The sequence below is a fragment of the Heloderma suspectum genome, chromosome 3, assembly GCF_057233095.1.
Source record: "Heloderma suspectum isolate Gila_16-S chromosome 3, 16-S_ref, whole genome shotgun sequence".
In the NCBI taxonomy this organism is placed as follows: domain Eukaryota; kingdom Metazoa; phylum Chordata; class Lepidosauria; order Squamata; family Helodermatidae; genus Heloderma; species Heloderma suspectum.
This window is the reverse complement of record NC_139460.1, coordinates 85,345,885-85,363,235: the sequence shown is the minus strand read 5'-3', so window position 1 is coordinate 85,363,235 and position 17,351 is coordinate 85,345,885. Positions and strand designations below refer to the sequence as shown.

Genomic DNA, 17,351 nt, shown 5'->3' with positions numbered 1-17,351 from the left:
TTATTATAAACATCACTCATTTATATGAAGCCTTAAATGACCTATAATACAAACTGATTTTTTTGTTGTTCATGTATCAAAGCTCAGAAAAGCCCTGGGCCACAAAGACGAGACATAGGTACCATATATTACTATTAAATATTTACTGAATTGCAGAGAACCTGAACTTTGAAATGTGTTCTAATTTAGTAACATTGTTCTTTTCATAGTTCATAGCCAGTCACCGCCTCCAACTGGACTAACAAGCATAGGCACATCTGGATACAGTACATGTCGACCGGTAGGCATTCAGATTTTGTGGTAATGCATCTTGAAGGGTTTTGTACTTTCTTCCAAAGTTCTGGAGAAGAACATAACAATTGTGGAAGCTTTTGGAAAACTTTTTCAGGTTTAGTTATACTCACCAAAAAGACCTCAGAGTACATCTTCCCTTCTAATATCGTTTTATTTTATTTGAATGCTAGCACAAATATTTTAGGACTTATCTTCTTTCCCCAGTTACTAGTTTCCTAAATATTAAACATTCATACAATTTGAACTCACCATTCAATTGCAAGTCTTTGCTTATGAAGACGATCGTTTGGTATATTTTCCATAAGACTTGCAAATCATTAAAAGCACCTAGTCGAACAAATATGGCCAGTCCTTTACTCATAGCCTTCTAAAATGAATATTTTAGAGCAGTGTTCCAAAGTTTGCACTAGCTTCTGTTCTGGCTTGGGCACAGTTCAAAGTGGGGTAATAATTCAATAAAAAACCCATAAAACAATCAATAATCCATCCAAACTAAATCTGATGGGGGCAGCTATATTTGTTTAATCATGTTCATGCCCCATTCAGGCATGAAGGATGTGAGTCCAATTTTAACGTACGTGTGTGTGTGTGTGTAAGGAAACCAAAGGAAAGAAGGTGTGTGTGTAAGGCAGGTGTGTGTAAGGAAACTAAAGGAAACCAAAGCCTTATTGCAGTCCGTCACCGCAGCCACTTTCCACCCAGCCTGGCTCACTTTCAGTCTCTGAGGTATGCTAGGGCAGAGATGTTTGGGCAATGGAGGTTTTTTGGGAGAGTAAGGATTCAGTTCTCATCACCCATATTGCCCTTTTGATAAAATTAGACCTGCACGCACAGCCTACTTTATAGGTGAATGGGGCAGACACATGAACAACAAATGTGGCTGCTCTCTCACATCTCAGTTGTCCCTAAGTGGCGTGGGTGCCTGATCTCAATTATGAAACTTGCTCCATTGGAAAGTGCAAAATCTAGACTTCAGCATCTTTCAGAAGTGTATGTGAGCAGGTCTTCGGGTCTTAGAGCTAAAGCTAGAAATGGAGGTGAAATCCATGAGAGTGGTAGTAATTCTCAGTTTTGTTGATTTTTGCTATTGGTACCTATCCCAGTTCTGTGAGATGGGGCAGGCTATACATTTGAAAATAAACTATGTATATTGCTGTTCAGAATGGAATCCCTAGTGTATTCAGGGATTCAATGCTCACAGTAGAACTGACAGGCATGTTTTATCACATTACACTATTCGTATTGGTGTGATCCAGCAGTTTGAAGGCATTACAGTGTGTTCAGACTTACCTCCTGGTTTGTAAGTATTGCATAAAAATAGTTTCATATCTTAGCATCCTGGAAACAATGCACATTTTCTGAAAACAGAAAATCCAGATAAATATGTTTCATAAATGAAGCTTTGGGGAGCACAAATTGCTCAGCGTTAGAAATTCCATGATAAATGTCTCCCATTGTCTATTCATTCTTTTCTGCTAAGCCACAAGGCATAGCAATGTACTTCTATAAAGATAAGGGTTTGGGGATTCTACTAATAGCTGGAAAGCTGCACAATAGCTTTAAGGGGTTCCAAGCTGCTCATTATGAAGTTAAATGAACTTTCATTCACAGATCATAGAAGCCCTCAAATTATAGCCATAACTGAATCTCTGCACAATGTATTTCAGACAATTCCTCCCCGAGCTGGAGTAATTAGTGCACCTCTAAGCCATGTCCGTCCTCAAGTGGGAAGACACACACCTGAACTCCAGCCCAAGCCAGCAGAACCACCAAGAGGTAAAATTTGTTAGTGTTTTTCTCTTTAAATGTAGCTATTCTACATCTTAAAGGATAAACCTACACTGGATAATCCCACTGTATTCTTCCTTTCATATAATCTATTCTGTGAACAGTGTCTTGTTTGTTCCATTAATAACCTTAGGTGACCTATAAATGTTATATGCTGCTAGGAAGCTGTTTCTTGCATTAATTTTGAAACAGATGGGAATAAAGTCTCAAGTCTCAATTACACACCTACAAGAAATTTATAAAACATAGGTCTACTATGGAAAGAAGATCTTAGAACTTCTGTGGCCACTTTTGGAGTGTTTTCATGTTTACAAATACTGCAATAGAATGTGCATATTCATCTATTCATTAGAATTACAGATTTTTATTTTTATTTTATTTTATACATTTCTATACTGCCCAAAAGCGAAAGCTGTCTGGGCGGTTCACAACAATTCAAACCATACAATCCAATATAACATGCACTATAAATGTTTAAAACCACAGTATAAAATAGATGTAAAAATCAAAATAAAACGTAGCAGCAATACAAAGATTTAAAATACAATAACAGACTTAAAATAGAAACCATAATATTAAAATGCCTGGAAAGATTAGAAGGTCTTCACTTGGTGCCAGAAAGAGTTCAATGTAGGCTACCAGGTGAGCCTCTCTGTGAAGCTCATTCGAGAACCAGGGTGCCACAGCAGGGGCTTCTGGAGAAGGGCCACTGAGGACGATCTTCTGGTCTAGGCGGGCACATACGGGAGGAGACAATCCTTCAGGTAACCTGCCCGCAAGCTGTTTAGGGCTTTGAATGTTAATACCAGAACTTTGAATCGGGCCCAGACATGGACTGGCAGCCAGCACAGATGGAAAAGTACTGGCATAATATGATTGCATTGGCCAGTCCCCGTTAACAGTTTTCCTGCCCTGTTTTAGACTAGCTGAAGCTTCCGGACCATTTTCAAAGGCAGCCCCACATATAACGCATTGCAGTATTCCAGATGAGAAGTTACCAGAGCGTGGATAACTGCAGCTAGGCTGTCTCTGTCCAGATAAGGACATAGTCTAAGCTGATAAAAGTCCTCCGTGCCACCAAGTTCACCTGCGCCTTGAGTGACAGTTCTGGGTCCAAGAGCATCTCCAAACTACGAACCTGATCCTTTAGGGGGAGTGCAACCCCCTCCAGAACAGGTTGAACATCACTTAGCAGGCAGATGAACCATCCATTAACAGTACCTCCATCTCGTATGGATTGAGTCTCGATTTATTGGCCCTCATCCAGTCCATTACCATGCCCAGGCACTGGTTCAGAACAGCAACTGCCTCACCTGGATTTGATGAAAAGGAGAGAAAGAGCTGGGTGTCATCTGCATATTGATGACACCTCAGCCCATACCTCTGGATAACCTTCCCCAGTGGTTTCATGTAGATGTTAAACAGCTTGGGGGGATAGAATAAAGGCCTGTGAAACCCCATAACATAGCTGTCAAGGCACAGAGCAATAATCCCCCAGCAGCACCTTTTGAAATTGGCCTTCGAAGTAGGAGCGGAACCACTGCAGCGCAGTGCCTCCAACTCCCAAGCCAGACAACCTGTCCAGAAGGATACCATGGACGATGGTATTGAAAGCCGCTGAGAGGTCCAAGAGAATCAACAGGGTTGCACTCCCCCTGACCCTCTCCTGGCAAAGGTCATCCCACAGGGCGAACAAGGCAGTTTCTGTTCAAAGCCAGGCCTGAAGCCCAATTAAAATGGATCTAGATAATCAGTTTCATTCAAGAGTGCCTGGAGTTGAGTGACAACCACAGAAAGTGTGTTTGTGTTAACTGAGAAAATCTAATTACATGGAAGTATACATTGCTTGTATCTCTAGGATCCTCTATGCTTCCTGAACCACTTAAACCACAGGCTGCAGTTCCTGTTCATCCCACCTCTCAGCATTCTTCTGTCCCAAAGATGCAGGAACCTCTTATACCTATGACAGCAACATCTCACACAGCTTCTCCACAAAATCTGGAAGCACCACCACAGCCTCCCCCTCGTAGCAAATCATCCCAAAGTTTGCCTTCTGAACCCAATCCTTCACAGAAACAAGTATGTATGCAATCTCTTTTTAATACTATATTTTGGCGCAACTCATCTAGCACTGCTTCTGCACAGCTCCACTTAACGGGCTAAATAGCAGCATTCTTTTACTTTTGAATCCTTAGTACAGGGCTGTGAGAAGTGACGTGAAGGAAAGCACAAAGGGAACTTGTTAAACCAGTTGATAAAGAAGACAGTGCAGCTGAATTTGGCTGTAAATTTAGTTTTCTTCTTTGTGGTGGGTTAATCAGTGAATATTTTTGTTGCATTGCACATAATTGGCAAGGGAAGGGTGATGAGAGAGGCTTTCCATGTCTGCTTTTAGAAGTGGTGGCAAGGGAGGTTCTACTACTATTTAATGTGATATGACGTGACACTGGAGCAATTACAAACCTGATCCTATACATATTTATTTGGAATGTAAGTTCCACTGAGTTCATTGGGGCTTACTCACATGTAAGCATTCCTTACATTGAAATCCTGTGCTTGTTTACTCAAAAGTAAGTCCTACTGTATTCAATAGGGCTACTCAAAGGAACGTGTCCATAGGATTACAGCCTTAGTTTCATAATAAGCTGTTTTATCATATGCTATGGGTACTCAGAAATGTATTTTATGAACGAAGGTGAACACTATTTGGTTGTTATAACAATAATACGTTGGTTTGCAGCTAAATAGGATGTTTATACTATTTAGGAGCATTTTATATTAATCTCTTTGTTTGCAAGATTTATATAGCACACAATAGGTTTTCTGGATACTTTACACTAAAAAATTAATAAGAAGTAAAATATAAATATCAAGTCTAAAACAGAATAAAACCAGCACCAGCTTAAAACTAAAATAAACCAACAGTGGGAAATAACATTAGTGCGAAGAATCCAAAAAGTACTAAAAGATTAAGATTGAAATGCCTGGGAAAATAAAAAGGTCTTCACCTGGTGCTGAAAAGACCACAATGTCGGTGCAGGTGCACCTCTCTGAAAGGTCGGTGCACCTCTAGAGCTGCAAGGGGAGGAGGCAGTTGTAAAATTAATGTGTTTCTGTTTGGCTCTATACTTCATGCAAGGATTCTTTAAGGCATGCTTGGGAGCAAATATCACTGAACTCAGTGGTATTTTCTTTCTTTAGTCAACATGTATAGTACTTGGGCTATAAGTATCCAGAGCTTTCCAGAACAAGGGGCTGATAGTTACTGGGTGAAATAATCTTGTGTTGTTTTTTCAGTCCACTATAGGAAGTAAATCTCCATGACATTTGGTTGATATGTCGTAACTATTCATAATTTGAGAAATTAACATATTGTAGATGTGCAGGCATAGAGAGTACAAGATCACTCAGCTGGGTTCAAGTTTCAGAGGGCTGGCTATGTTACTCTGTTACATGAACAAGCACAAAAAAGAGTCTTCTGGCACCCTTAAGACTAACAGATGTATTAGTATTTTCTTCCAGGATTCATTCTTTTATATAGAAAAAGTTGCCTTTAACTCACAGTGTTTGAAAAAGGATCATGGATTGTCTTAAGACCTGAACATATAGGCTTTAATGTGTTCATAATATACTCCGTCTATTTTAAGTTATTGAAATTGAAAATTTTAAATCTGATTATTAAAAAGTAAAAATTATTTTTTTTAAAATGTAGATTCTAATTCTAAATTTAGAATATTGATTTTAATCTATCCTGATGCTCAGATGTCACATTAGGAAAGATGGTTGTGCCATGCTGATCCCAGACTGTGAAGCAAAGTAAGAAATGTGGAACCTTATTGGTTCGGCTTCTGATATTCAGAAAATAAAAGCCAAACTACATGTTAGTCAAATAGTGTGGTTTAGAGGCATGGTCAGTACTTTTTTTTAAATCAGACAGCAGCCATGAAGTGCGCTGATCTGGATCACTTGAGCATTTTTCCCCTTGAACTCTTCCCAAAGTGCTTCTTGCTGCATCTTCTGGGGCAAATAGCTGTGTGAGGGGGAGGCAGGGGATTTTCAGCAGGAAAACAGTGCATTGGAGTGGGTTTAATACTCCCCCGCCATGCCATGGAGTGGGTGAAATCCTTCTTTCTCCACCCCCACCCGAGTCCTGATTGGGGGGCCCTCAACTTATGCAATTAAGTTTTATAAGTACACTACTTAAATATGCTTATAACAATGTATAGTTTAACCCTCAGTACTCCAAGTTTCCCTGAGTTGCTTTGTGTGCGAGTTTTCAAAGTGCATTGCTATGAACCTTCAAGTTCATTGAAACAAAGATTTCTTCAGTGAGAAGATCAGTAATGGCAGATAAATCCTTTGAAAGACAGTGTGTCCACTTCTCTCCTCAAAACACACAGCCATGGGGAACGTTGCAAGGGTCACACTCTCTGTTTACATGGAGCCAGAATGGGTTCCCCATGCAAACTGAATGTATGCTGATACATACCCCAGGATTCTCTGCAATTTGCAGGGGTTCTTTAAGCAACAAACAGGGATTCATTGTACATAAATCTGTATGGAAAGGGCTCTTTGAGGATAAGAAGTTTGAAAACCATAGATTGCCACTGTACTCTGCGGTGATTAATTCCCGCAGTCTCTAGTACTATGGGTGGATGTGATGTGAAAGTGATGATAGACATTTTTTACAGCCCTTATTAATATTGCAGAATCTGTTCAATGTTCCCACTGAATATTTATCTTGAAATGTCACTTTCAAAGCTCCGCTTTTAACACTGTCAAGTGTAATTTTTAAATTTAGATTGCCTATCATGATGACATCATTATTTTCATCCACCCTTTTCATAAACAATGGAAACAATAGATGAGTCTTACTTCTATATGTTGGGTCAAAAATCCTGCAAGGTATTAGAAAAGGCCGTAAAATACCTTTGAATCAACTGAACATCCATTTTCATGGCAAATTAGAAAACAGGTACATGGTGTCCTTCATACAGTTTCCCTAAATAAACTGGTATGAGTGTACAAAGAGGTATTTGGAGCAGAGCTGAAACAGCGCTGCTAACATCATCTACTGGTAGTGAGACTAGAGATGTAAAATCTCTGGAAATTTTGAGGCTCTGGAGAAAAAAACAGGTTTTTTGTGGGGGTGGAATTTTTGGAAAAATTGAAAAATAAGCAATACCTTTTTTTAGTGTTCTTTACAGATCTAAAGTCACTTTGTTGTTTTAATACAACCTTCCCCAACCTGCTGCCCTCCAGATATTTTGAAGTTCAGCTTCTATCAGCATCAGGAAGAATGGCCAATGGTCAGGAATGCTGGGGACTGTAGTCCAAAACATCCAGAAGGCACTAGGTTGGGAAGGGCTGCTTTGGAAACATAAAGCAGCCTTTCTGTTCCTAAAGCTATTTTATGTATGGCTTAGTTTGCTCATAAAATTATCATTATATTTTAAAACTTTTAAAAGTAAACTCAGTAAATTTGTCATTATTGTCTGAATAGATTAGAACTGTTAAATGACTGCTACAGCATCCAAAACACTGGACTCTAGAACAAAAACCAAGCTGTGAAGAATGTGCATTTACTGTTAAGAATGCACAATGGTGACTCTACTCACATGTTGGGAAATGAGCATAAATGTCTGTCAGTAAAATGTACTTTAGATTAATAATTTTAATAAGGAATGAAAGAACTAACTATGCTGGAATTCTTACAGAGTGGATTTTAAAAAGTGTTTTTCCCCATGGCTGCATTATTTCCAGACATTTTACATCTCTAGTCTTTCTATAAAAGTGTTTTTATTACATAGTTTTTAGAAATCATTTTGGGGGGGAGTAAAAGCTGGGTAGTAATATATAAATACTTTGTCTTAAATTTTAAAAGAAAATATTTCATAGTCTGAAGCTATTCAATTTTTCCAGGGGGGGGGGGGGGGGACAAATGGTCCTCAGGAAAAACAAAACATTTTTTCTGAATTTTTGCAGGTTTTTTTCTTGGCTTTCACATCTCTAAATGAGACGTAGAATAGATCAGCAGAATGTATCTAAATGTAGTCTTTTAGTAGTGGTGTAGTTCAGTCAAGCTCAAAAGAGAGCTTTTGAGCCTTGGAAGCCAATACAGCCTGATCACCTCAGCCTGCTTTAAAACTGTGGCTGCAATAGAATCCAAAACCCACTCATGTAGACCTCTAAAGATGCTAGTCAGTTACATGACCATCTCAGCTCCCATACCACCAGGGCTAAAGGTCAACTGGAGCTAACCTAAAATTGTATCTGCTAGAGGCTGAGACAGTCGTATGAATAGTTGCTTGGTCACTAAGATTATATTATCTTTTTCAAAATTACAAAACACTGGCTGGGCAGCCGGACAAAATCTATAGTAAGGCAACTTTCAGGTTATTTGAAGCACTGATGTTTTCATTTTTTGTAAAACAGAAAAGATTAATGGAACAGTACTCTCTTTTTTAGAGTAAGACACAATGGGGCTACTTGCACGACACGACAGCCCACTGTGAGTTATTTAACCCATGGTAAGGCAGCACCACATTGGGCACCATTTTGAATATGCAACCCCTGCCCAGGAGGAGTTGTGTCATGCGAACCCAGTGAGCGCAGGCTATGCAAAGGTTGATTAACCCTCTCTTAACCCACAATTGCCGGGTTCATACGACACAACAACCCCCGAGCAGGGTTGCATACACAACCTGGCACCCAGAGGTGCCACAGCTTGCTGTTGATTAAATAACTTGCTGTGTCATCTGAACCCAGTCAAAGTTTTTAAAAAGCCTGTCCTGCACATATGCATAACTTCTTAGGCATTTTTCTTCATAAGATCAGGGCTAGAGTGAAGTATTGTTATGGTAGCCAGTCCAGCTAATGCTGTAGAGTGTTTCTGCATGTATAAGTTACTGGAATAATAGCTAACACTCAAATAATTCAACCAACATAGTGCTGAGTCACTTTTGAATCATTTTACTTTGGATTTCTTCCTAATACTTTCCCTTTGATGTCTGTCTCTTTCTCACAAGCAGGATCAACCATCAGGGTAAAAGGTACCTGACTCTTTACTGATCTTATGTTATCTCCATCCATTCTGTGTTCTCCATAAGTTATAGCAAAAAAGATGTATGAATAGTTTTGTTTCATACATCTGCCCTTGCTTTGAAATCACCTGCCCATATAAATAGCAGACATGCCATAGCTTCCTTCTTGTTTTTGTAGCATATTGTCACATAAAGCACTTTATTTAGCTTGATATACTATGGCCCAGTAGAGCAAAAGTTCTCAAACTGTATCATGTAAGCCTCTCCCTAAATAAAGAAAACAAAAAGATTTTAAAAATGTATCTGTTAGTAATAAGCACTCTTCTAAAACTGGGGCAGGGGCTTAAGACAGGACATTAGAGAAGCAAAAAGGCCTCAAAATGTTGCCTTATTAGTCCTGCCCCTGGCACTCACAATTAATACAAGAGATGGGATACATAACTTCCCACAGTTGCTTTGGTGAAGGGTGGTGGTGGTAGTACTGTTCCATAACTTAGTTAACATGGTGAAATGAGTTGGAAGCCTCACTTTTGCCTGCCTAAGGAGACCTGCTTCACACTTTGAGAACTGTTGCTATAGAGAGTACTTGATTTCACTTCTCTTTCTGAAACTGTTTAACACTGATCAACGCTGGTAACTTGAGACCCCTTTGAAGAAACAAAATGGATATTGTGGGGGGAAATATAACATTGGTTTCAAATTATCTTTCAAGTGAATCAACATTTCTCTCAACTTCAGGAAAAGTTGACATGTTAGCAAAAACTACATTTTATCTAATCAAGACTAATATGAAAATAGCCTTGGATCATTGAATGACAAAGGCAGTTTTATATCTGAGGCTTAAACATATTCAGTTAAATTTACGAAGTAGTGGTGCTAGTATTCTTAGACTTGGAAATTTTAAATTACACCATAAAAACAGCAGGTAAAACTGCCTTATGCTAACCTGGGTTCAATTTATATTTACTTTTTGAGCTTCATTGTTATAATTGGACAACATTGATCATTGCTTTAAACAAAAAGCAGAGTTTTTTAGATGAGACAAAGTATGCAGTGGACCTTCAGATTTAAAACTTTGATTTAGATTTGTTGAATGTAAGACTTGATATTGGATTAGAGTGTCTAAGATAGGTTTGTGTAATCATAAATATCCCCGTTTTTACATAAGAGTAGATCTAATCACTGAGAAGTCCCACTAAGTGCATTGGAGCTTACACTCAAATGTTACAGTCTTAATTACCTAAAGAAATGAAAAATATAGAATATATCTTAAAGGTGAGGAACACCTTAATCCTGCACTTGAGCCAAGCTCCTTTACTTCCCCAGAACCAACCAAGCCATTCGTAATGGATTAGCCAAGAGTAGGTACTGAACTTACCGTACCCATCAGGCTGATGTCATATTGTGCTAGTGACCTGCTAGTGTGCCTGTTTCTTGGGAATGAGGCCTGTGTTTGGTCTCCATTCTCGATGAGCTCTAGTTCGGTTGAAATTGGTGAGAAATACTTCTAAGTGTGCTTAGTATTGGTCTGGAAGTTCAATAGAGGAAATGTTTTATATTTTGGCCTGATTCCAAACCATCAACCAGACAATTTACCACATTAAGGGCGCAATCCAATGGAGATAGTCAGCTGCCTCTGTACTCCAGCCACCATGCATTAGCGGCTAGATGGCCAATTTCAGCTGTCTAGCTGGGGCGGAGCGGAGCGGGGGAGAGGCCGGATGGCACATAGGAAACGTAGTAATGACGCTTCTACTGTCCTTAGGAATGCCCCTTTTCCCCCCGCTCTGCACTGCTCTTACAAGCACAGAGCCAGGGACGAACTACGCCTCTTACACGGGGGTGGGGAGGTGGTTTTCTGGGAACCGACCTTGGCACACTGGCTCCGAGGCCAGTTCCCATAAACCGGAATAATCCCATGGCCATCGAGCCGCTGCATAGCGGCCACAGGATTGTGCCCTAACACTTTCTCCCAAAAAAATGTGCTTAAAAATCGAGAAGCCTAAAGTTCAAAACAATGTTACTAATACTTTCATTGTGATAAATACTTCATAATAACATCATCCCTTTTTGCATGTGAAAGTATAACTACATTTTAAAAAATATTTAATATTTAAATTTTTCAAATAGTAAAGCCTAATACTTTTACTCCATAGTGATGTACCGTTCTGTTCAGAAGATTGTTTGAAACATTACAGCTGCATCAGTTAATAGGGAGATACATTAAATGTCTAGTAGATTTGCTTGTATATATTCTGCCAATGGTAGGGCAGTGAAGGTTGTGAAAATTGTTTTGTGTAGAAAGGAAATCAGACAGGAATATTTTAAGAACATAAAGCAAATTACAAAAGGCAAAAGTCCAAAATCCACAGCTTCTGCCATGGACAATGGAGAAATATCCTTTGGCTTCCAAGTAATATGTTTGAGCATTGTATTTACTTTTCAGATTAGAGCAAATGGAGTTCATGCCATTCAGCTTGAAACACAGCTAAACAATGATCCTTTTGAAGATTTGTCCCTTCAGCTGCTTTCTGCATCCAAGATTCAGTCATCAGTCCAAATGTCACCAACTGTACCTTTAAACCAAAAGGAGCTGACAAAGTTGCCTTCTGCAACAGACGATTTTAATACTTTGTATAATATAAATTGCATGCCAGCAATGCCATTTATTTCAACTTATGGTAAACCTGAAGAACATATGCGTAGTTCTCCAAATCCATTTGCTATCAGACTAAACAGCACAAATCCATTCACTGAAAAGGCTATTAGTGCTGGAAATCCATTTAGAACAGAAACCCAAGAATCTGGAGCACCTTCACATTGTTCAACAGAAGGGCCTGCTGCTTATCCTTCTCCACCTCTAAAGCCTCCCAGTCATCATAAAAGCAAGGCTACATTTTATTTTAATATGGTTAAAGATGATTTTAATTTGCAAACTGCATCTTCTATAGCTAACAATGGAAAACCAAAAGGATGGGTAACATTTGAAGAAGAGGATTTTGTGTTAAGGTCACAGAACAATTCCACTGAATTAAAAAGAGCTAGTTCCCTGCATGCACCGTTTTTTCCAAGTTCACTGAGCACTGGACAAAATATCTTTGGCTCAGACTCTACCATTTACAATGCCCAGAACAGAAGCTCTGATTCTCTCCAGCCACTACCAGCAAGACCCCCACCTGCACCCCCTGTACCATCCAGGTCCACCAGCACCAAATCAGCTACAGACCCTTTAATTTCCCCAGCACCTAAAGTTTTGCCAACACAAGATTTTATGGAAAGATAAATTATTTAAAACTGGATGTTATTTGCTAAGGGTATCCAGTAGAATTGGGCATTGATGTAATTCTGTGTGTGCAATAATTTTGTCAGATGCACTGAACCTTAAATATTAGTTCACTATGTACAAACTTTAAAGATATGTGTGTATATATGGTTATGCACAAAGCTAGTTCCACAAATGATCTTACTATGTCACTTCTAATAGGGCACAGTACAGGGAACGTTATGCATATTTAAATTCCATAATATTGAAGTACAAAATTAGGTGTTCTACTGATTTTCAATGCAATATGCACAAATTACTTTTGCTGGATAATGCACATAATTCTTACAATTTTCTGATTCTTACATAAGAATTTAAATACTATTTTAAATATCCTTCTGGCTGGTAGAACCTAGAATCACTTCCAGTATCTGATAATTTATAAGTATTTACCAAAGAACTGCCAAAGTTAAAATACTGACTGTTTAAGGGTAATGTTGAGAAAATAAGTTGTATACCAGAGGTTTATGAAGATTTGTAAAGGTGAATTCCACATAAGAGTCAAAAGAAACATTTTTAAAGTAAACAGCATATAGTAATATATTTTATCTGCCACTGCACGTGTATTATTTTGCACAAATGGGAAATTTTGTGGTTTGATTTAAAAACCAGTTTCATTAAATTTTTGCTTTGGACATTGCTCATATTAAAGAACTGTCCTGTTCTAACTTCTCAGAAAAATGAAGAAAAAATCATTTTAACCTAAAGAGCAGAATCTCATAATTGAAGAAAACTTTGTAGTCGCACATGAAGGCCTGGGTGAAAAAGTAATCAGATATGTGGTCCATGTATTTCAATTTTGTTCACTTCCTCCCTTGCTATGTATAGATGCTGTGTCTCAAATTTGGCTTCAGCAGAACAAATACCATTTGTGTTCTGTTCTATCAAGCTTTTTAGATGTTAATGCCATGTCATATTTATGGAAGGAGATTCTGTCAGTCTGCACAGTGCTTTGTAAACTTGCAGATGTTCCTGCCCCATGGATTTGCAACAACTGGCATTTAAATGTAGTATTTTGCTGTCATGAAGGAAACTCAATTTTTTTCAACAATACTTTGTTAGGAAAGTTATAGACTCCTTACTCATGTTGTTGCAGCTATTTATATTGCTTGCTTTTTCAACTCTATGAATGATCTTTTTTGAGAAGGGCCTCACCAAATATGGCTGTTCTTATTGCTCTTAGCAGTCTGCTCTTATATTGACTATATTAGTAAAATGTATTCCTTTTATAGCATCTGAGTAAAGCACAGCATTCCATGGAGCAGCAAAAATAAAATTGTTTCTACATTCTTTAATACTACCCCAGCATATTTATATAAATCATCACATCTAACAGTCCACAAACATTAACTGTAGTTGACTAGAAAAGTAAACACAGTGACTTCTGTATTATGCTTTTAAAAGTACTTGTACATTTTGAAACAGCAGTGGTACTATAACCTTTGTGCTTCAGTATGTGGCTTAACTAGTTAAAATTCTAATGATTAACATCTATGTGATTGTGCTTTAGTATAATCTGATGTTAGCAAAGCAATTGTGTTCTGGAAAGTTAGTGCAAATTACAGTTCAGTTATATGTGGTCCTTGTTTAAATATTTAATTTCAATTACTATAATTTTTCTATAATATATTTAAAATGCAGGCCCCTAGCACCTTCACTGGATTACAAAATCTGGCAGCAAAGTACAACAAAAATTGCAATGAAGCACCTACAAGCATAGGATGAATAATTAAACGATGTATATTGCTAAAGGTAATTAATAGTAGAAAGTCAAAAATTACCAACTATGTAAAAAATGCTATATATTTTCATGGAGTGTGTTCCCTGTGGCACATTGCTTTGTTAATGTGTAACAAATTGTTGCTTGTGGTACACAATATTTTACTATATCCATTACAAAGCAGTATTAACTTGATGGTCTACAATATTCCATACATATCCTGTGAAACATGATGTTGCATTAATGAAATAAATATACCCATCTTTCAGAATATAAATCTCCAATTATTGATGTTTTCAAGATTTGGCTTACTCCTGTTTCCTCAGATATTTAGCTGTCCAACTTCTCAGAGTTATCCCTTTATGGAGGGACACAGACTTCAGGTACTAAGAAAAATGTGCGACTTTTTATTATTATTCAGATGGCCTAACTACTCCATGTCTTCATGTATAATCTTGCATAACATCTGCAGTGAAATTGTTTTGCTTTGGTTCCCTGCATTTCCCTGCTTTCAACAGCCATATGTGCAAAACTAGACCTTATTAGGGAGGGGAGGGAGAGATTACTTATTTATAGCATTTATATTTATTTCACTTCTATACTGCCCAATAGCCAAAGCTCTCTGGGCAGTTCACAAAAATTAAAACCACAAAGTACAACATAAAACAATATGAAATATGAAAGCTTAAAAGTACAATATAAAATATTTTAGAATAAAAACTAGCCACAATGCAGAGATTTAAAACACAGATTTATAACACCAGAACTAAAAGGTTAGAGTGCTAAAATGCCAGGAAAATAAAAAGGCCTTCACCTAGCACTGAAAGGAGTACAACATAGGTGCCAGGCAAACCTCTCTAGGGAGCTCATTCCACAGCTGGGGTGTCACAGCAGAAAAGGCCATACCCTTTTCCCAAAAAGGCTCCCAGAGTAGCTTACAGAGATATAAAACATGACAGTTCCTGCCCTTGGGCTTACAATCTAAATTTAAGACATGGCACACATGGAATAAGAGGAGGATTTATATAATTCAAATTGCTTAAAAAAAAAAACTTGAAGAGTTGATGGTGACTTTTACTTGCTCTTCCTTTCCAGCTCACAGGGCAGCTGGTAGGAATGGCCTCTGTGATGGGGGGAGTGGCCCAGTCCCTGCTTCATGAAGCAGCAGCACATGGGAAGGCAATGATGGCAGTTTGCCTGACTGGCTTCTTCCTCCTGCTCATAGGCAGTAGGATGGAATGGCCCCTGTGAGAGATGGAGTGATAGCAGTTGTTTCTGTCTCTCTTGTATTTATTATTTTAGGGTGGTAAGTTAGAGACTGAACTTAGCTACCAAGAAGGTCAGATTTCACCTTTCCATGAACTCTCTCAGGCTCTCTTCTCCTTGCTGCCATCGGCAAATTGGGAATAATACTGACCCACCTTCCAGCATGGTTGAAAAGGATTGTGCAGAATTAATGGATGTAGCTCTGAAAATGTTGTATGGCAGAGGTGTATGTTTGCCCCTGTGGAGGGTGTGGTGTCTCAATTTTTTCCCCTTTGGAATGTCCTTGGTTTCTATAGGTTTGTGTTGGACAGGGATGTAGAACTTCTGGCCCTCCAGATGTTGTAACTGCAACTCTTTATCAATTCATTAGCTATGTTGAGTAGGGCTGATGGAGGTTGCAGTCCAACAACATCTGGAAGGCCACACATTCCCTTCTCCTGGTGTTGAGTGAGCTGGGTGAGACAGAGGCCTTGTTGTAAAGTGCTACATCAGAAATATTTAAGATGGAGCAGGAATACTGGTTCACTGACAAAGGGAGCCAGAAACCAGCACTTACCTTCACTGCTTCACTTCCCCTGAACTCTGCTGGAAAGAAGTGTTTTTTCCCACCTTTTAATCTGTTCTCTGCAAGCAAAACATACTTTGCTTTATCCCAACACACTTTGAGAAGTAAATGTTCTTCAGTCGGTGTACCTTAGTGTTTACCTCAAGTCAGTTAGGGAGACTTGCTCATTTCTCATCCCTGGGACAAGGTGGGTTGGTTGGGGGGGGGGGTAACTACTTGTTGCTGTGATGCAGCCTTCCAGCCTCCAAAATCCCCTAGCCAGCTATGTGTTGGGCTTCAAATCTGGGAGTTGAAGTCCAACGCATCTGGAGGGACCCAGGTTGGGGAAGGGTGCTGTGAGGTGTTCACATTCCGCTCACAGGTCCCAGGGCATCTCTACAGCTTAAAATCCTGCATTTAAAACGGGGCTTTCTGCTTCAGTTTTAAATGCAGGATCACGACGACTCCTTTTCACCTGCTTCCTCCCCCCCCCCATCTGAGACTTCCATTCATTGATCTCGCTCCTGTTCTTGCCGTTTCCCTCTTTTTACAGAGGGAACTCAAGCGGAACACAACAGGGTAATTTGATAGCTCATTATCTGCGATCTATTTAAAAACGGAACAAAGGGCATTTAGTGCAGGAGAGGCCCTGGAGGGTCACGTCATGTAAAGAGCCAGCAAACTTCGGTGAGGGAGCAATCTCAATCGCAGGATAAAAGCTCCGTGTGAAGCCCCGAAGGCATCGTGCGGCTATTCCGTCTTTTTCTCCTGTGCACACTCGCTTGGGACCAGAGCAGTGCAGCGAGATTTATTGCCCAGTAAAGATGCTTAAGATGGGGCTGTCAGTGGTCGGAGGCACTCCAGAGACGGCTACGCATTTTCAAAGCATGCAAGCACCACTGGGCCGTTTCAAAGCATCTGAAACAGAATCACCGGCATGTTGCTCTCGGTTCCACCTTCGCTTTGGGGACACCTCTCCATTTCATCAGGGGCAAAACAAATGCCCGTCTCCCAGAGGTTCTTTGCCTGCCTTCCGAGAAAGGGTTGCATGCAGCTGGAGAGGGAACAAGCAAACCCGTGTTGGAGCCACCCACGCGCTTTACGAATGGATTTCCCCGCCCGCTCCGGGAGCTCGCCACGCTCGGCCATGGGCAATGCGCTACTTTAGCGCTCAAGTCTGCTCTGCGTTCTCCTCACCTTGGCAAAGCGCGCCTTAATAGGGGCCTGGCTTTTTAAAAATGCAGCGCTGCGCTTCTTTTCCGGCTCCCTTTTCTCACCCGTTATAGGGGCAGGGGCGGGGCCAGCGCAGCTGAGTGACGGGCAAGTTGCGAGATCGTCCCCTGGGTACGAAGCATGGGATTGGCTGGAAGGGGA

General features: G+C 39.6%; 1 protein-coding gene and 1 long non-coding RNA gene across 12 annotated transcripts in view; one reads left to right on the top strand and one right to left on the bottom strand.

The window, feature by feature from the left end:
• The window catches only part of SYNJ1 (synaptojanin 1), a 94,074-nt gene extending 79,251 nt beyond the window's left edge, over nt 1-14,823 (top strand). For 6 of the 11 annotated variants that reach the window (XM_084843600.1, XM_084843604.1, XM_084843596.1 and 3 more), the window contains 5 exons: nt 83-118; nt 210-280; nt 1,962-2,070; nt 3,941-4,161; nt 11,572-14,823. In XM_084843600.1, the coding sequence (XP_084699726.1) occupies nt 83-118; nt 210-280; nt 1,962-2,070; nt 3,941-4,161; nt 11,572-12,408 (1,274 nt within the window). In that variant the 3' untranslated portion in view covers nt 12,409-14,823. The remainder of the gene's footprint in view (nt 1-82; nt 119-209; nt 281-1,961; nt 2,071-3,940; nt 4,162-11,571) is intronic. The other 5 variants (XM_084843595.1, XM_084843601.1, XM_084843602.1 and 2 more) reach the window with 1 other exon arrangement.
• On the bottom strand, nt 12,977-17,267 carry LOC146349847 (uncharacterized). Its single transcript, XR_014789096.1, has 2 exons — nt 17,175-17,267; nt 12,977-17,031 (listed from the first exon to the last, which is right to left on the bottom strand). It is a non-coding gene; the product is annotated as an uncharacterized LOC146349847 (long non-coding RNA).
• Between the last annotated feature and the right edge of the window lie 84 nt (nt 17,268-17,351).